Source organism: Stegodyphus dumicola, chromosome 6, assembly GCF_044657685.1.
Source record: "Stegodyphus dumicola isolate Sdum_Otavi_A_Nest chromosome 6, ASM4465768v1".
Taxonomy (NCBI): domain Eukaryota; kingdom Metazoa; phylum Arthropoda; class Arachnida; order Araneae; family Eresidae; genus Stegodyphus; species Stegodyphus dumicola.
This window is the reverse complement of record NC_140773.1, coordinates 218135874-218157647: the sequence shown is the minus strand read 5'-3', so window position 1 is coordinate 218157647 and position 21774 is coordinate 218135874. Positions and strand designations below refer to the sequence as shown.

The window sequence follows — 21774 nt, the reverse complement described above, 5'->3', positions numbered from 1 at the left end:
GTCAGCTTGTCGACAAAATTCAACTTGCATTTTTCATGTCTTGAAGGTGTGACTTAACATACATCAGATTTATATAGCATTGTTTTAACATAGGTTTTAACATAAGAATGATGATATATCTAATACAGAACTTAAACCAAAACCTTTTTCTTTATAAGAATTCGTATCACATAACTAAGCACTTTGCTTCTATGTCTGCTGCCATTGAAATGCTGCTTTCTTTCTATCGCAACACTATCAAGAATGTGAATATTTGGAATCAAGCATGATTAGAGTGCCAAGTGAATAGTATCTACAACTGTCAACTGAAATAAAAAATATTTAATCTGCCTTGGCTGTCGAGCTGCTGTTTATTATGGATCAACATCTGTGCACTCAACTTTCCTGCATTATTATATATATTTGTGTGTGGGGTGTGTGCGTGTGCACACACATACACATATATATATGTCATAATAAAAGCAAAGGAAATGACGGAGACTGTAGATGCGTAGTTATCCTATATTGAAGAGGAAGTAATCTGATTGCGTCGTAAGCTAATGTGTTGACTTCGTAAATAAAACTTGGCAGTAGAAGCGATTTTAATTCCATTTTTATTTCCAATTAATATTTGTGGCCACAATCACTTGGCACTCTAGTCGTGCCTTTCCACAGATGATTTACATTTTTGATATTGTTGGGATAGAAAGCAAGCCAGCGAAATTACATCTTAGCACAGTAGAAAGCAAAAGCTGAAGTGCGTAGTTATGCAAGATGGAAGCACGCGAAGAGAAAAGTTTTTGTTTGCAATTTGGTGATTGGTCATCAAGAGGCATCTGGTATTAACGGTTACGTAAGATCGCATGATTAATTTGAATGACGCAATGCAGAGAAGTTATTACGATTTTAGAATAGAGAGGAAGAATTAATGTTTATAGTTATATTATAATTCTGATTCATATAATTTTATATTACATATTTCCCCCCTTCAAAAAGAAAAAGGCTTAGCGACAGAGAAGCCTTTTTAAAGAGAAAGAGTTAAAACACTAGCAAATAAAAAAGAAAAACATAAATCTGAAAATTTTGATTCTATAAAAGTATAAAGTATAACTTATAAATATCAATTTTTTTAAAATAAATTTTTAATTTTTAGAGTCCTATTGAATTTTTCAGCATTTCAGTCCAAAAGTCTTTTTGTTTGAGAATTCACATAATCATAATTCTTCAGGGAAGGTTCTTGTTATCGCAGAATATCACAAAATAAACTTTTACATAATCATTACTTATAATTAAATGTAATGCACATAAATATTTATGATACTTATTTTTATACTGATAAATTATAATTTAACATCATAAATAATAGGATTAATATTTTCAGAATTTATGGTTTCACCGTTATCATCTTTCATTTACAATTCCTGATTTTACCAAACTGGAAGCCTCGCAATACTTCTAAACAAACATATCCATCAGTAGGGCTGTCCTCTTGCGCTAACCAGTGTGTTCTCTGCACTGGTGGCCCAGGGTGCCTAGACAGTTACTTGAAAAGACCTCCGTTCCTTGCATTAAGGTAACTGGCCTTTGAGAACTGCACTAATACATTCCATAATAAAAAATATAATAATAATAATAATATTAAAAAATTACACACATAAAATGAGAGCCTCTAACATTATCTTGCATGAAGAGGGTAAAAGGAACAACTGTACAGAGGTAATTACAGGCCTCTGTTGAAAGAACCAGTACACCCTCATCATACTATACTTAACACACAATAAGCCATAAATTTTAACACACATTTACCATAATTTCATATTACGTATCTGTAATAATTTCACTTATTTTTTACATCCATTTAATTTTTAGAATAATTATAAAATTCGTATTCAAAATTCTCAATAAAATTTCAAAAACATAAAAACTTATCTTAATATGCTTTCCCATGAATAATTTAAATAGCTTAAATTTCGTTACTTAATTTGCTCACACATAATTATGAAAAATTAGAAAAATTAATGAACAAGAATTTCAGATTTTCTCAAAACAAGTTGCAGAAATTTTAACCAAAGTTGAAATGAAAACTATAGAATTTGCAGCATATTAAATAATTTAGTTCCTGAGCTAGATTCACACGAATGTAATAATTTTTGAGCTGTTGAAAAAGCGGAAGTGCAAATAATTTTCTGTCACACATACTTGCAAACACTAACTCGGATCGACCTTGAACCCGCTGTAATGCTTAATTCCTAAACGGTAATTCACTGATGATTTAAAGCACTTTTTTTCTAAATATTGTAGAGATCGGCAAAGCAAATTCAATATTCCTTTTCACTAGGCATTCGAACTTCTCAATTTATCGAGAGATTACTTTCAATCTGTAAACACTACGCGTGATTATTTTTTAGAAGCACTTGCAAAACACGACAGCAGAAGAATGATCTGTTACTTTTTAAACACTGAAAAAACAAATTTGATGATTCAATTCTTTCACATTATCTTGGATTTATCACAAAACGATGATTGGAAGAGCAGAACTAAATTTTCCATTGAGGTTTCAGGCTGCAGGAAACTATCCTTACCGGCTTAATTGTCATAATAAAAGCAAAGGAAAAAGACGGAACACTGTAGATGCGTGATTAGACCCATATTGAAGAAGAATTTTGATTGCGTAGTATTTAAAGAACTTGGCAGTCGAGGCAGTTTTAATTCCATTTTTATTTCCAATTGATATTTGTGGCCACAATCACTTGGCACTCTAGTCGTGCCTTTCCACAGATGATTTACATTTTTGATATTGTTGGGATAGAAAGCAAGCCAGCGAAATTACATCTTAGCACAGTAGAAAGCAAAAGCTGAAGTGCGTAGTTATGCAAGATGGAAGCACGCGAAGAGAAAAGTTTTTGTTTGCAATTCGGTGATTGGTCGTCAAGAGGCATCTGGTATTAACGGTTACGTAAGATCGCATGATTAATTTGAATGATGCAATGCAGAGAAGTTATTACGATTTTAGAATAGAGAGGAAGAATTAATGTTTATAGTTATATTATAATTCTGATTCATATAATTTTATATTACATATATATGTATGTAACAAAAAGTAAAGTATAAAATATAAAAGGAACATATCATTATATTAAAGCATAAGGTATTTTATGTTAATTAACAAAGTCTTATGATTTAAACTTTTACTGTAACTTCTCTGTTTCATTGTTCTCACCAGAATGCAAATAGTTGTTTGTGTATTTAAGCTGTTAGATTTGAGCTTCTAACAGGCTTGTCTTGCTGTTACTTACTATCCTCAGCTGTGCCAAGTTTTATTCTGGCTTTAGCATCCTGATTGCAGACATTTAAAATATGCCTGCTTGTGATTTTTGAGCCGGCTCGAGTCATCTATTTTATGTGTAATCTCAGACTATCTTATCTGCATTTGAAATTTAACTTTCTATTATGTGAATTTAAATACCCACAAGTCGCAGAATTTCGTCTGTCATGCAAGCTGCACCTTTCTGTTCATTTAAGACTAATAATAAAAAAGTTATTTTAACCTTCCTTTCTTAGACTTTGTGATTTGTTTCAGATTAAGCGATAAGTAACTACCAGTTCAATAAGGACGTTAATGCAAACTTCTTAAATACGGCAGAAGCCTACAAGTATAATATCAATGTAAATGATTGGTTAGGTTTAATGTAATGTTATGGTTAATTTTGAAGCAATTAGAAATTTTTGAACTATATATATATGTAATGATTTGATAGTGTAGATGACTAATTGAGTCTCAGAATATACACATAGACTTAGCCGTGTAGATGAAAATGATGGACTTGCAGACAGACATGGCCGATTTTAACATAATTATATTATTAGCTAAAGCATTTTTAACCAGTCACCCTTTAAAAGGGGAATATATAAGGTAGTTTCGCCCTCTTTCCAGCATGCCTTCGTGGTGTAACTGCAGCACACTCGCCGCATATTCGAGAGGTCCAGGTTTGAGTCCCGGTGAGGACACTGCATGTTTTCTGTCCCCCCCAAAAAACCTAATGACTCTACAAAATGATAAATTAAAAAACTATACATTACACAGAAGTTTTTCTATGTAGAAATTTATCTATTACTTCTGTAGTAAATATGTATGAAAAAGGAACAGCTGTTGATATTTGGATTATGGCGAATGAATGAAGGCTCTCTGTATTATGTAAGGGATATCTTTGTGGAGGAACTTTTAAGAGAAACTGGCTCATATTACACTTAAGGGAAAACCACAAAAACTGTCTTCATGGTTCCTACACGTAAATTAAGGACTTTTAAGGACCATCAAACAAAAAAATTAAGGACATATCAGCAAACAAAAACCGAATAGAATAAAGCAATTATCCATACAACCGTTTAATGTTTAACAGATGGTTTAGCTAGGCTAAAATTATCTATTTCAGTTAATGTTGCAGAATGTGTTGTTCTTTGATCTTCTAATTGGATCCGGCTTATTATTTTTTGCAGACTGTTAGAGCAATTTTATAAAAGTAAGCCTGAACTTTTGATTATGTGAAAAAGAATTTCCGATTCTGGAGCTGCTAAAGGATCTACAAAGCAAAAGCATGTTTCGATGTACTGCTTCCGATAGTGAAGAAAGTGACAGAGAGGTTATTGAAAACGAAAAAATTTCGATTGACATAGTCGGCATTCTCGACACAGCAATTACAGAACTTGAACAGTGGAACTGAACAAGAAATTATGTCTGTTTTAAAGTATTAGCACAAAAAACGAAGCAACTTAAACAACTTACATTGAAAGAAATGTTTAATAAAGTAAACAAAAAAAAAAAAAAATATTAACCCTCTTTTTGTAAATTTTGATACCCTTTAGATCATAATTGCTCTTTATTTTATAAATTACAGTTTCATATTTTTAATTTTATAATTTCTGCATGCCATCTTACCAGATTTAAATTGTTGATCTATAATCCGGAAAAACCCCTAATCCGAAATCGCCGAAGTCCTGACGAATCCGGATTAAAGACTTTGTACTGCATATTTTCCATGTTTTGTGTCCCCCCCCAAAACCTAATGACTCTACAAAATGACAAATTAAAAAACTATACATTACACAGAAGTTTTTCTATGTAGAAATTTATCTATTATTTCTGTAGTAAATATGTATGAAAAAGGAACAGTTGTTGATATCTGGATTATGGCGAATGAATGAAGGCTCTCTGTATTATGTAAGGGATATCTTTGTGGAGGAAGTTTTAAGAGAAACTGGCTCATATTCACGTTACACTTAAGGGAAAAACTACGAAAACTGCCTTTAGGATTCGTACACTTTTCCTTACACGAAAATTCAGGACTTTTCAGGACCATCAAACAAAAAAACTAAGGACCTATCAGCAAACAAAAACTGAATAGAATAAAGCTATTATCCATACAACCAACTTCATGCTTGTAATCTCATTTTAAACTAACAGAAGTGTATATTATGCACCATTAGTAAATTCAATAGTTAACATACATAAAAGAATTTTGAAAATGAATCTAACTTACTACAAGTTGAAATTAGGAATATAATTTCTTGAAAAACATGTCTAAGTGTATTTTACACTAATAACAGTCATACATATTTTAGAGATTTATATGATTATTATTAAACTTATTTGATATTTATTCAAACACAGTCAACTACTATTAAAATCACAATGGAAAAATATTTTGCAGATTAAAATAACAGATTAGTAAACATACAATTTATTTCTTTGAAGGATACTAGCATAATAAACTATACAATAAAAGATACAAAACATTTATACTTTTTTTAAATCTGAAATTTTTTCAGATATTTTAAGATCTAATTTATTTATGTCTATTTCCTTTTTTTTTTTTTTTTTTTTTTTTTTAACTATTCTTCTAAGTTCATTTTCTTTCATAAACAAATCAATGTTCCTGCTGGTCTCTGCTTCATCTGCTAAAAGCATCTACTTCTTCATCAGTATCTATATCCCTTTAAAGAAAATTTTTCTTCTGCTTCATATAATCAATTTCTTCCTCAATAATTTTTCTTTTCTTCTTTGAATTTTCAGATTTAGTTAAAGATTTTTGTTCTTCTAAATACTGCATATATTTAGATCTTGCAGAAGCTGCTGCTGATCTCATTTCTTTATTAATTTCAATATTAAGAATATTTCCAGAAAATTTTATGTAATCAAATATTGTGCATTGAAAAATGTATGATGAGTCACGTAAATTTTCAATTTCAATTGCTCTATTTACAGAGACACCTCTTTCCACAGGGCCCTGTTCATTTGACAAGATAAGAGTCATTTTCACTATTTTCCATACTTTTGAATAGTGAAAATCATGAAAAAAAAGAAGTGAAAAATGTGTCAAGAGAAAGATTTTGAAGATCAAAAGTAGAAAAGTCACGTAAATTTGTCTTAACTACTTTGTCTATAAACTCTTCAAACTGCAACAGGATTTGTAAAACATGTTTATTCCACGTTAATACCGTCATTTTGTTCTGGGCATTTTGTGGACTTTTTAGCCATCACCTCTCATTCCGAAATAAAATACCAAAACTAAAAAACATTGCATAAGAGTGAAGGTACACTGACTGACTGACTGACTGTTCCTGTATTGCGGGAATACCGCACGGAGTGCAGTGTGTCTGACTCTATAAAATAATGCCGCAAGGGCGCATCACGTTGTACAGTCCGGGCGTAGTATCCTCGAAGGGAGCTAGGCAGGCAGGAAAGAAAGGGAACCGATACATCGCTCGGTCAGAAATAATCCGATCATGGACAACAAGGCATATGGAATAGTATCATAAAAATTTTGAAATCACAAGGGAGAAGAAACATGATGCAGAAAAAAATTAATTTAGGTATACAAACAGATATCTAAAATGCTAAGTAAACATATGTACGGCTATATACAAATATACAATAAGATATAGCACTATGTGCTAAGTCGGAAAATTAGAGTAAATGAAGGTACACATAATTTAACGATATATTTCCTCACAACAGACATACAGCTACATCTAGTGGCAACAAAAAAATACTAATTAAACGTTGTATCTAAAAAGTCACATGTGGTACGCCCGACCATACAGTGAATTAAATAGCGATTCAAATACGACACACCCAGCTGTGAGGTAATGTTCGCTGCCTGATGCATATATGACACGCCCATACCGAACGGGTTAAGGACTAAAAATCATTTTCATAAAACCTAGGACTTTTAAGGTCCATACAAACCCTGGCCTTGCAGCTTGTTCACCAGAATTTGAATCCTGGTCAAACTACCAGTGTTCAGAGATTTTATCATTTGTCAGGCTGGTGAGCTAAAGAGCTCTTGAAATAAAATGTGTTGAATAATATATTAAAGAAAATATAAGTTATAATACTAAGTAAATACAAAAAAAATGCTGAAGTATAAATTTACGTATTACGCAAATGAGTTAAATTTATCTGTATGCCATTATGAAATATTAAGATAACATAAAAATATCAATAAAGAAGGAAATACAATCTAAACCACTGTAATCTAAATGTATAGTATTTGGAGTATCTGTTATTAAATTCAATACTGCTGAAATGTATTATAAAAATTATAAATGAGATACATTATAAATCACACATACTCCTTGTATTATAAATTACAGCAGTTAGAAATATTATTAGGTGATTTAGCAGCTATCTTTCTTTACAAATAATTTCAATCTGAACCTTTCCATACTAAAACAAAACTTATCTGCATAAAATCTTTTCCACTTTTCTTTTCTTTCTAATAAAATAAAAATGTAGCAAAATTGTTAATCCACAAATAATTGTACAGTATCTTATTCCAAGGTACTGGTACAAGTATTAGGAACATGGTTTGCTAATTATGTTAAAAATTCAAATTATTGTAAAAATATTTACAAAATATGTTATTAAAAATAATATACATTTTAAAATTATTAAGAATATAAATTGTTTTTAAATTAATAAACTTGTTAGCAATATATAGTTTAAAAAATGGCAACATATATAGTAACTTACAATGCTAGATAAATGCTCAGACAGCATAACATAACTATCTGAAAAATGGAAAGACTAAACAATGTATATACAGGGTTCGTAACCACATTTTAGTTAAAAAAATAAGCACCTATAAGCACATTTTAAGAAAAAAAAAAAAAAAAATAAGTACGTCTAATTACATTACACAGGTACTTATAATACAATGCAGCTATACACAACTGCATAACCTTAAAAGAAAAATTAGACTTGTAATTTAAAATATGAGAAATTCAGTATTTATTAAGTGAGAATAAGAATTACTCAACCATGGAAAACAATTAAATTCTTTTTTAAAAAATTTTTAAATAAATTAAAATTCTTTTTTTATTGTATAACAGTTTTCCCTTAACAGATATTGCAAGCAAAGTAATTTAAGTAAACTTTTCTGAAATCAGAAGACAGGAAATTGCTTCATGCAGTCATTCCTTAACAATAAAAGCTTAACCAAATATTTATTGTACATAGACGTTCTTTGCCTTAAATAGCCAGCATACTTGGAAATTGCGGAATATCTGAAAATTCCGGCTAGTCGAGCGTAACTGATAAAAGAGCAAGGGAGTAGATTGTACCCATTCTTTTGATTTTTCAGCTAAATAATACTTTTGATATTCCGATATGTGAATCATGTAAAAAATAGCCCAATGAAACTGGACAATAATCTGCTTAGCAAGCACAGTAAAACTCTTTTATCTCTGCGAAATATCGCAAACGTTATTGTGCAATACGTGCCTTAATTATTACGCAATCGGAATTAACAATGGACGGTATTCGAAGAATAACTAACTAAATAAAAAAAATCGCCCCCTTGCTTCATCCGGTTTTTCACTGTCATGCGCTCATGTGGCATATTTATAATTGAGCAGGACACGTCGCACTCCGCACAATATGTCTGCCATACTCATATTGATTAATAGAGAGATTTACCAATCTAATTTTGAAGACTGTGTTAAATTTTCGGAATAGAATCATTCTTCGCTTGGGTTGGTAGACTGCAGAACTTTTAGTCCTATTCAATCCAGGTTGAAAAGTGACCAAAAAAAAAAAAAAAAAAAATTAGTCCGTTGCTTGCTTTGCTGCAAACTGTAACGGTTTCAGTACTCGAGATTTTGAGGAGAAAGGGGAAGACACCCCCCAACTTCCGTACTGTATAATCATTGGTCAAAAAAAAGAATTATTTTGACTATTCAATTACTTTTACTTTATTTATGCCATTCCGAATATTATTCCTTAGAAAACTGTGTTAAAACACACTTACCCATTTTTAAAGTTTATCTATACTTCAGATACTTTTATTATCAGTATATGTATGAATATTTATGATAATATATTACTGCAAATATATTATCATAAATATTCATACATATACTGATAATAAAAGCATATTGATCATAATAAATGCGAATATGAACTGACCACGCGAAACAAGAAAATAAATTATTAAAATTTTGAGAGAAATTCAAACATGTGTAGTATTGGGTGGGAGCAAAAGAAACAGAATGCACCAGAATTTTCTACTGCTTTTGCAATTCTTTGACCAATAGATGCACCTGTTTGTACTCGTGTGCACCGTTAATGCAGAGAAAGGGGGCGAAAAGCTATTTCTGGGAGTATGATTCACCATCTGATGTTAGATATAAGGAAGAAAAGTTGTTTATTTAGTTTCGGCTTTGCTACAGGGAAAAATATATATATAAAGTGCTTTGGAGGAAAAGTACTATAAGGGCTTTAATATTTTATTTTCAAATATAAGGACTTATAAACACTTATAAGGACAGCTACGAACCCTGTATATATCTGCAGTTGAAATCAAAGCTTCTTTTGAGGACTCGGAAGAATTCTGTTTAACTGTATGACTTCATATTTTTCAGTGCTGAAATAATATTAAATACATTTTTTAAGGATGTAACAATTTTTTTATTCATAGATATACAAAATAAGGATAACATTCAGCAGATTATGGTATCACATATAAGTCACAGCTTTAAGTAGATATAATTTTTCAATAAAAAAGCCAAATGTCAAAGAGTATACTGGGCACATGCAATATCAATATGAAATTTAACAATGCACTGTACATATGAATGGAAAAAGGAGATTTTTTTTTTTTTAACAGACAGCAAAAAACTACTCGTTCAATCAAAATCTCTGAAGTCTGAAACATCCGAAGTAACTATCTAAACATTACAAATTGAAAGTAACACCTGGAAAACTATTTTTATCTTACCTTAAATATGCATAGTTTTCTGTTTTCTAAAGGACAAGAAGTTTCATTACCTTAACTCTGAGCTACTACAAATTTACATTAATATATTTTAAGATATCATATATGTAAATTTATATTTTATCAAATTTACCGATCACAGTAATTTCCTAACAGAAAAACTTGGCCTTCTTTTAAAACTAATATAAATGCTACTTTAAACTTTACAAAGCTCTTCAATTTCTTTTGCCACACAAAAGGAATGTAAATATGATTAAGCAGAACCAAAATATTATAAACCTTTTATATACAATTTAAATAATTGTATTTTAAAATCATAATTAAAAAATAAGCAACAATCAAAATATATATACACATACATATATTATATTTACACTAATCAAGAAATGATATAAATATATATTATTAAATTTCTGAATATATCATTCAATATTTTCTATATGTTGATACATTTACACAGTAGCCACAAACATTTCACATGGAAAACTGGAAAAAAAGAACAAGACATTTTATCACAGCTTTTGTGACTAGACTCATTGTTCGGGATCATTTTTGATACACAAAATAAAGTGCAAATTTGATTTCACATGTTACAAGTTAGGTTAAAATGAATAGGCTTTTAGTGTACATATGTATGTACAGAAGCATACCAACTTTCAAAATTACGAGGGCCATCCAGGAAGTAGATTACGTTTCCGTCTGTGTCCGCTAGGGGCGGGGCTAGCGCGGCCATCTTGGGGTCAGAGCGTTGCGCAGCTCAGTCTGCATCTAGCCGTGCTAGTGAGAGGTTCGTGCTGTGCTCCGTTCATATACTGTGACGGTTTGAAATGTCTGCGTTAATTGAAAATCCCGCGAGCTGCGAGGTGCGCTCAGTAATAAGGTTTCTGACTGCAAAAAACTGTAAACCGATAGAAATCTATCGGCAGCTTCGTGAAGTGTATGGGGACAACATTATCACTGAAGGTGGAGTGCGTCAGTGGGTCATAAGATTTCAAAATGGCCGAACCAATGTTCACGACGAAGATCGAAGTGGGAGACCCAGCATAGTGACCGCCGAACTTCTCGAAAAAGTCGATGCTAAAGTCCGTGAAAATCGAAATTTCACAATAACGGAACTTTCTTTGAGTTTTCCACAAATTTCGCGAAGTTTGTTGCACGAAATCATCAGCAAAAAGCTTGGTTACCACAAGTTTTGTGCAAGATGGATTCCAAAAATCTTGACAGAGGACCACAAAAATCAGCGAATGGCTGCAGCGTTGAACTTTTTGGACGCTTACCATAAGGATGGTGACTCTTTACTCGATCGCATCGTTACTGGTGACGAAACATGGGTGAAACATGTGAACTGTGAAACGAAATTGCAATCAATGCAGTGGGGGCACACAAGTTCTCCCCAAAAACCCAAGAAATGCATGCAAACAATGTCGGCAAGGAAGATGATGGCAACTGTTTTTTGGGACAGAAAAGGTGTAATTTTGGTGGACTTCCTGGAAAGAGGCACTACAATAAACTCTCAAAGGTATTGCCAAACTCTCCAAAAACTCAGAAGAGCAATTCAAAACAAGCGCAGAGGAATGTTGAGCTCTAAGATCTTGTTGATTCACGACAACGCCCGGCCCCACACGGCAAATGTCACTCGTAAAGTTCTTGAATCTTTTAAGTGGGAGTTGTTTCCTCATCCGCTGTACAGTCCCGACCTGGCACCGAGCGACTTCCACCTATTCCCAGCAATGAAGAAGTGGCTGGCTATGCAGCGTTTTGATGACGACGCACAGCTGCAAGAAGAGGTAACGAAGTGGTTGAAGGCGCAGGCGGCCGAATTTTTCGACGAAGGAATTTCCAAGCTCGTACATCGCTACGATAAATGCCTTAATTTGTATGGTGACTATGTAGAAAAGTAGTATTTGAGTGTGGCTTTCATCTGTATATAATAAAATTTGTTTCCTATACTTTGTTTATTTTTTTATTCCAAAACGTAATCTACTTTCTGGATAGCCCTCGTATATGAAGTTTAGTCTTCAATAGTAAATTATTTTAGACTTTTCCTGAAATAATTTATAGCTGCATTCTTACCAACATCAAATAAATCAATACAATAGAAGGTTGAACTTTGCTTGACTTTAAAACAAAATAAATTATTACAATTAAAGCTGACTTATGCTTAATTTAAAAAAATTAAGATACAGGTGAAGAGACATTTTCACATTAATATTCATATATTTGAAGTATAATTGGCATATAAATTTTTTATAGAAAACATTTACACACTTGTACAGAATATTGCGCAAATCATGATACGGCAAAATGAAGCATATCCTATTTATTTTTAACTGCAATTAAGTTCAATTTTTTAATTAATAAAAAGGAATATTTATTACTATCTCTCAATTACACTATCAAATAATATACAACACTAGAATCAAAAATATAGTATGACCTTCTATTATAAAATTTTCCATTTTTTTTTTTTTTCAGAGAATTGGGGAACTTAAGGAAAATAGCTACTACATTTTATTATTTCCAAAGAAAACATATTTTATACATTTCCTTGTCCTAAACTTTAGAAATCAACATAAATATCCAAATAAAACCACGTCTTATTTGTCAACCATAAAATTTATTAATTATGATTAATATTTTATGTATCGCATTTAAAAGTCAGACATGGCCAACATTTGTTACATTCTCTTGCATAAAGAAATGGACAATGTTCATTGTACGTAATTACCATACTATCATTTCAATTTATAAGGTACTTTACTTTTTGAAGGCTTTTTTTGTACTATTATACAATGATTAGACTATCATGAGTCAGGTTGCTTAACCCTCTCACTGCGTATCCCGCTATTTCCACAGTCAACGTAGAAGTATCAAAATTTATGCAACCCGCGATTTCCGCGGGGATGAATTTTTGCAGTCTATTTAACTGTGCAACCCGCTCTTTCCAAGTTCAAGGTTTCCTTTTGGCTTTTCTGTGGTGTTTAATTGTTTATTTAGACGTGGGCTAACAGATGGCGCTGATTGTCCAGATTTCTGCCAAATATACGAGTACAAGAATACCTAATGTAGCATTTTGTGTGCGCTTTTCAGAGCTCAAAGATGTCTGTCAGGAAGCGTTTTTCACGAGTGATATAACCTATATTTCTGACGATATTTCCAACACTGATAGTAGTTCTGACTCTGAATTCAAGTATATTGAAGATAGTTATAATGAAACTGATGAGAATTTCTCGGGTTTCTCTGCAGTTACTGATGAATCTGAAAATTCAGTTTCTATTGAAAACGTTCAACAGTGATGCAAAACTGATATGCAAAATATTACATTATGCAAATATTTTCATTAATATATATGTTTTACCTTTGTATTTTATAAAATAAATCATAATTTAACCAATATTAATTTTCAAAATTTTCCTTTTATATCATTATTCTTCAATTTCAATATTCTGACATCGTTTTTTCTATGATCGAATTTCATATTGAAAAAAAAAAACTCTTTACAAAAATTTTATATATTTTAACTCTAAAAGATATGTAGATTTGAAATATGTAATAAAAAGAATATGCAATTTTTGAACCTATTTTGATACAAAATGTACGCAGTGAGAGGTATGAGCTATGGTTACTAGCTATGAGCAGTGAGAGGGCTACTAGCTACTATTATACTAGCTATGAGTACATTACTGTGTTACAGCTATGATACACAAGTCACTTATAAAAACAAATGGACAATTTTTAAAATTTAATTCAAAGCAATTCCAATTCTTATCAATTTTACTGTAATATAATGATAGAAGTGGAACATTAAAAAAACATTATTTTTTTAATATACAAAACGTTATTTTTTTAATATACAATAAAAAATAAAAATGCATATTATAGAAAAAGAAGATAGAATGCACATATAACAAGAATGATCCAAATCTCATTCCCTCCTCCCCATTGAATAAATTTCATAGTAAACTTTTGGCACCATCTAATTGGTGAAAAAATAATGAAATTTTACTTTTTAAGTTATTAAACTATGAGCTGTAAGTTAAATATTTGTAATGCTTTATTATTGTAAGATATTAATAAAAATTATTTTAACTTGTTAATTCACTTCTATAGTAAAATGTTTTGGCACCATATTTTGTTACATTAAGACAGGCTTGGCAAAACTCTGAGCCATTAGCAAATCTTTGCTCTAATAAATGTGGCTTATTTTGCAACATATAGTGGTTTTATCTTTTAAACATTATTTGAAAGAGTCATGCTATAATGTGCTTTTTTAATAATCAGTTATTTTAATAATTAAATGACATTAAGCTTATCAATTTAAAAGTACTAATCACCAACCAAAGTAATAAACAAAGAACAAATAATTCCATTTCTAAGATGCACAAACATGAGATGTTATTTTTAAATAGGTAGTGACTATCATGACAACAAAATGGAAATACACTGAAAAAGTATTATGTTAATGAAATATTTGAAATCATGTTGAATAACTCGAATTTTAGAAAACAAAATCTATTAAGTGATAGAATGCATACCTATTGAATTAAATTAATGCTATACATGATCTCTGTATATCAGACTCAGAGTTAATTAAGTATAAAAAACCAAACTATTAATTTTTATGTTGAAATCCTAACATGAAATAACTTATACATCTTAATTACAGTTTTTCTGCACCATGTGATGTCATCCATCTTTGTTTTCATTCTTTCTAGTTGACTATGCAAAGAATGCGTTAAGAATAAAGAAAAACTGTTGGCTCCGTTTTTCAAATTGTATCACTTGAACAAGTAGGTTATTTATGCCTACTACATCTTTTTTGCACCCAATTTAATCCTATTAAAAGCAAATGACAATTAATATTGGAAGGGAGGGGGAAAGAAAATCAGAACATGTTCGGTTTTGTTTGTTAATTTACGAGAACTATTTCATTTTACTTAAAAACTTATTTTACTACTTTAAAATAATGTAAATATCCTACTTGCAACTACTACTTGGAGTTTTTATGAAAATTAACAAAAGTTCGGCCAGTCCTATATTAATTAATGTTATCTGAATTTCTGGAGCGTTACTGCCAAATGTTTCAGCAACTAAATTTGATAATTTTTAGAAAAATAATAATCAATGCTATTGCTAAAACAGTCCTTGAAGTACCTCAAGAATTTTTTGTATTTTCATTTAAAAGTGAACTAAAATATGTTATAATTATTTGTATTAAACAAAGAAACTTTGATGAGTTTAACTGACAATCCATTAAATAGCTAATTTGACTTTATATAATAGCAGTTCCACTTTTTTAATCAAATGAAGAGAAAAAATTATAAAACATTATGCATGATCACCACAATATACTTCTACATGTTTAACATAACAATGAACAATTTTATACCATGATTTTTTTTTTTAAATGTCAATTTATTTGCATTTTCTAACAGTTTTTTTAATACAGTGTATATTACATCTTTAAATAAATTTCGACTATATATACACTCAAAAACTATTTAGTGAGAGATTTCAAGCACAGGAGGCTTTTATCAATATCTACCCTGAAAAAGAATGATATTAAATTATGTTTCCCACAATGCATATAAAATTGTTCAAAATATTTTGTTTACAAATTCATAATACATAAAATATTCATACATTATAAAAAAATAAATATTTCTTTATCAAACAAAGGGAAATTAAAAGATTGAAGAAGGAAAACAATCCAATAAAATCCTTTTATGACACTGAATGGTTAGATGCATATTTAATATAACAGTCTGAATAAATGCAATATATATCTTAAGGCTCATTTTTTGTTCAGAACTTGAGCAATAAAAATATTCTAATTAACTGAAAGGCTGATCGAACTGTGATACAACAACCACTTACTTCGTTTAAAATAAATAACATGTTTATGTCAGCCCAATAAAGTATTTATCTACATTAAAAAAATGCACATAATAGGTTGTTGTAGTAAATTTTTATGATAAAAAGGCTAAAATAAAATTTTAAAAAAGAAAAAAACACAGAAAGTGAATGTCTTGAATTCAAACATCAAAAATAAATAAATATGATTTCACACCAAGAATATTTTTACATTATATTTGCATAATGCATATATATTGAATAATCTTTATGATAATTAGCTAAGAAAATAAAAGAGAAGGACTGAAAATTGTATAAGTGAGCTAAAATATTTATCATATAAACGATTTTTATCGAAAAATCTGCTTGTTTGGGATATATATACACACACGCACATACATATATCTTAATTGCAACATTCTTCAACTGGAAAAAACAGTATTACAATAACAATAATTGTTCATAAACTCACACAGTCTTTGGTTTATCTGTGGCAGTTTTTTCTTCATTAACATCAAGTTCTGAAGGCTGGACTTTGTCTTCACTGCTAGTAGAAGAATTCTGAAAAGACAGTGCTCTCTTTAATGCATGTTTTCGCTTTTTCAAGGTTGATAAGAAACGCATGCTGCTACCAGATGCAGAGCTGCCAGAAAAAAATTTCTTGCTTCCTGATCCTGGAGTACCATCAGGTGGAGAATCTGATTCTTGAGATGAGTTCTTTTTTAAAAGTTTAATCTGAGGCAAACTTAGTTTCCTTTGTACTCTTTTATGATTAGATAAATATGGAGTCTCAAAATTTATACTCATTGCATCCATGTCTTTTTGTATAACAGGAATGTTTTCGCATGGAATTTCAAGTAAATTTTTGGTAGTAGGGCTGGCATGTATGCTTACAAATTTATCAACTTTACTTGGTTCTTCACAATGATATGTGTCAGGACATGTATCCTGTACAGGCACCATATCAGCAGTGGAAATAATTGAAGTTGCTGTTTGTTTACTAGGTGTTGTAGATGGTGATGAACCTAAAACTAAATCTGGGGTTGAATTATCTTTCTGGGTGGGATAGAAAGATAATGTCTGACATGATCTGTCTTTCTTTTTTGGATTATTAGCATACTTCTTCACACTTCTGGAAGTGGATACAGGTGAATCAAAATTGCTATTCTTATATTCCATCTTCTTTTTCTTCCTAGACAAAGAACTTCTATGGAAATGCTACCATAGAATAAAAGAACTAACATTATCAAAAATACTAAAAAATATTTATTATTAAAACTTATGTTATTTAAATTTATTAATGACAAAAAATTTTAAAATGCATTTAAAAATATTTATAATATTAAACAAATAATAAGAAAAAGAAAACTACAAACCTTTACAGCTTCTCGACGCTGGAACTCTACTTTAGCCATTTTTGTAGCAACCCACTGAGGAACATCAGGAATAGCATATGCAATACCAAACTTTATAGATAATATGAGATGCTACAAAATTTAAAAATTGTACACTTTCTGAGTCAGTTATAAGTATAATATTAAAAACATAAAAGTAAGAGACTTAAAAATTTAATACTATTTCTACAAAATATATTTATAATAAACAAATAGTACTTTTTTGAGGGGGAGGGAAGGGGAGAGAGGTAGAAACAAAACCATTTCATTAACAAGAATAATATACTTAAAAAAAAGTATTCTAAGTGTTAATTATTCTTTAAAATAGCAACATGTGGATTTACATCTGTTACAAATAAATAAATAATAGGTTATTATACACAATATTTGATGACATTAATGCATATTACTCAGGAAAGTAAAATGAGCTCATTTATCATTTTATCCATAACGCATATATTACAAATCTAAATTTCTTAAACGTGAACTAAAACTACCAAATTTCTAAAATTATACACAATTAGAAATTCATAAGTAAAAATAAATTTAATGTTTTGTTGAATAGCAGTGTTAATCAATATCTCTAGTTGTAACTTCTATTTATGCCTGCATGAAAAAAAATTAACACTGAAAGTTTGAAAAGTTCACAATTAATTTTGGGAACATATATGAAATCAAAATAGTTGAAAATATATATTGAATTTACTCAAGTATTCTTCCCACCCCCCTTAGTTTTTTAATAAAAGGTTCTGAAAATTTAAAAAAACATTTAAGTATTTCCCCTCTTTCTCAGGACGTTCAGATAACAAGCTTTCGTCCTAGTAGTTTTTTTCATTCCCCCTATTCTTGCTTGTATAAATCTATGTATGAAAATATACCCATTTATTTTCCTTGCATCATGAAATGAGACAACTCAAAATTCTGCGATAACAAATTTCTGTAACAAAGGCAATACAGCAACTGGTGAAATTTTAATGACAAATATTTTAACTTGCATAGAGGAACTAAATTAACACGTAACATTATTTATATGTTATTTTTAACAGTTTTTTAGCTTCTCATTTTTAATTCATAGCTTTTTGGAGTATTAAAATTGCTCTTATGTTTACAATTACTCCAGAGATATTTAATAAAATATAATGATATTAAGTTCCTAACATAATGTTTTAAAAGTTATATTTCAGACATATTTAGCAAGGGAAAATACATACCTCTAATACTACAATAAGAATGATCGTGCCTTGAGTCGAAAGATTCGGAAACATTCTCTGAACTTGTCCAGACATGCCAATCAATGCACAATTAACAATTACAGCAATGACGCCCATAACTTCCATGGCATCCTAAAAAACAGCATCATAAATTTGAAATAATATATATGGCAATATATATTATTTCAAATTTAAATATAAATGGCAGACATTTATCATAAATATTTCTAATCATCAGCCTCTAAGACAAATAAACCTCAAAATGAATGATCAGATTTTCATACTCCCAAATAAGTATTTAACAAAAGATGGTTATTCTCTAAACTATAATAAAAGAAGCAGATTTCAAAACAGATTACATTAAAATTTTATTTACTTGTTTGTTCAGTTATGCTTGACATATCAAGACATTTTTTAAATATGAATGCATGTACAGAGAGAGATATTGCACTTTCTATCATTGCATAAAATTCTTCCTGTGATAAGGCAATCAAGAAAATTATAATTAATATATTAGCAGTTAATAACAGAAAATAACAGTAAACAACTGCCAAAAATACATAAAAAATTACAAAATTTGTTAAAACTGAAGATCTTAAATGGGTATGAAAATGAAAGTAAAAGTTACGAGAGAAAGGTGGCTAAAGAGCAATTAATATGGGGTAGGGGAACCCAAGGTTTAATTAAAAAGGATAATGATATCATTTACTTTTTCAGAAAAGAAGCATTATAAAGAATAAAAAAAAGTCTATGTTAGTACATTTCTGATTGCTTTTGCCTATTGCAAACAGAAGTCTCAGAATCCTTTACTATTAACTTATTAATGTTCAATGTTGATTTGCAAGCTGCTGTTGATGGCTGGTTTAAATACTAACTGCAATGCTTTGAATAGCATCCAACTTACTGCTTGTTATTTACTGAGAAGACATTACTGACTTGACATGAAAAGTCATTTCAAACATGTGGTTATTTATAAGAGGACACATATCTTCAGTTAAAACTTGCCCAAATCCTTGGAGCAATGAAGAAATAAAATATAATTTCTTTCTCCAAAGTTTAGAAAAAATATATCATAAAAGTAGCAAAAAATATTCATTCAGCTTGGGAAGAAATAATTCCATCAATATAAAGTCAGTAAAGATTACAATTTGTAACTTTTTCCTATTATTTGCTTACTTTATACAGCCTGTTAGAGTAAAAAAAAAAAATAATGGTCGAAAATTTTGTTTGTAGCCCATCTCGTTCCCAAAAATGCCTCAATGGCCAAGTATCCACTGAAAGATCCATTTTTAAGGACAAATCATGTAAATAATGCCAACATTGGGAGATTTTCTTCAACCAAAGCAAGCTCAAAGAATTAATGTCCTGTATTGCGAGCACAGAAATTTACAAAAAATAAATAAATACAGACTATTCCAGCAAATTTATCCTCAAAAAACAACAAATATTTCACAGCAAATTTATTTTGACTAACGGATAAATTATAATCATATACAATTAATTCGTTATAAACTGTATATGACTAATTGGTTAATTAAACATTAAAGAAGGTCTTCCTGCAAAACTATTAAGAAACAGTGTAAATTAGGTATCTTTATACCCAATATTTACTGAGGTATTTTTCAGTTATACACATACTTGCCATGTTCCTATATTTTCTGCTCTTTGACCAAATGGCCTTTGGAAAATCATGCAAAGTTTAAAGGCATCACTTCTTATTTCAATAACATTATTCAGCAAAGCACACATCGCAGCCATTGGGAATGCAGATGAAAAGAGAATGACATATCCAAATTGTATGAACATTTCTAAATAGTCTTCAAATGTGCCTTCATACTGAAAAAAGAAAAAACGAAATGAAAATTACTTTTAAACAGTAAAAAAAAAAAAAAAAAAAAAAAAAAAAAAAAAAAAAAAAAAAACCAGAAATTTAAAACCATATATCAAGTATTCTAAAGTGCTTCAGAAATTTAAAATCATATATCAAGTATTCTAAAGTGCTTTAAAATCATACATCAAATATTATAATGTAAATTCTACAAATTTTGCTGGATCTCAATCATTAACTTGTGTAATGTAATACGGCAAATTTTAGTTTGAAGCAAATGAACTTCTGATTATTAACTAATGAAAAGCCAATGGTACAAATAAGGTCTATGGATTAAAGAACCCCTATAGTATACTATCTTACATGCTTTATTTTTTACTTCTTTTAATTTGGTATTAGGCAACGAATTTCAACCCTTCAATGACTTTTTGCTAATAATGCATTCTTTTTTAAAATTTTGGATTTTACTAGTGAACTATTATTTTAAAAACAACCAGATTTATACTTCATACATAAGTATTGCATATCATTAGATATATGAGAAAGAAGTGAAATTTCAAACAATACAACAAAATAAATTTAACTTTTTATCAAATTAAAAATTGCTAAAATATTACAAATTTACGAAACTGAAACACACACTAGTACTTGATTCAAGCATTTGTTGTTAGCATATACTTTTGAATGAAGCAGCTTACAATTTACAATTGTATCTCTATCAATATCTGCATGTTAACCACATTCAGGAACTTCAGACAGACTCGGAAAATTTGGTAGTCATCTGAGTATTTTCGATTTATCTTTTTTTCTCAGTAATGCAAACCCTTTGAAGATAATTTTTTCAATCTATAACAGTTTTAACTATCATACTTAACATATATTTGTCATTTTCCCAGCACTGTTAACAGCAACTTATATGTGACTTCTGTCTTGTAGAGTAAATACATATTTTGCTGTTGCAACTATGTATGCATATAATTATATAGATATCAATAAATAAATTATTTGGCTTTTTCAAAATAATTTTCTATCCCCATTCTTACTATCTAACAACACCTTTTAATGCTGCACTTCTAGAACATTGCTTCTTTGATAATGTATACTTTCACTATACAGGAAGAACAACATTCTCCATTGTTTGGCAATATTCCAGGACTCTTGAAAAAACACAGATAGTGTTCAGTTTGTTATTTTGCAAACCCAAAAGAGACTAATTAAAAAATAACGATTTCAGA

At 29.9% G+C, this 21774-nt stretch overlaps 2 protein-coding genes across 2 annotated transcripts in view; one reads left to right on the top strand and one right to left on the bottom strand.

Annotated features, from left to right (window-relative positions):
- LOC118184093 (furin-like protease 1, isoforms 1/1-X/2) overlaps positions 1-6532 on the top strand; it is a 72185-nt gene extending 65653 nt beyond the window's left edge. The window contains exon 16 of the mRNA XM_085819526.1: positions 6260-6532. Within this exon, the coding sequence (XP_085675652.1) occupies positions 6260-6318 (59 nt within the window). The 3' untranslated portion in view covers positions 6319-6532. The remainder of the gene's footprint in view (positions 1-6259) is intronic.
- A 3390-nt stretch (positions 6533-9922) lies between these two features.
- wwk (anoctamin 8 white walker) overlaps positions 9923-21774 on the bottom strand; it is a 73494-nt gene continuing 61642 nt past the window's right edge. The window contains exons 12-15 of the mRNA XM_035353733.2: positions 20350-20547; positions 18712-18843; positions 17483-17593; positions 9923-17324 (exon numbers count right to left, since the gene is read on the bottom strand). Of these exons, the coding sequence (XP_035209624.2) occupies positions 16575-17324; positions 17483-17593; positions 18712-18843; positions 20350-20547 (1191 nt within the window). The 3' untranslated portion in view covers positions 9923-16574. The remainder of the gene's footprint in view (positions 17325-17482; positions 17594-18711; positions 18844-20349; positions 20548-21774) is intronic.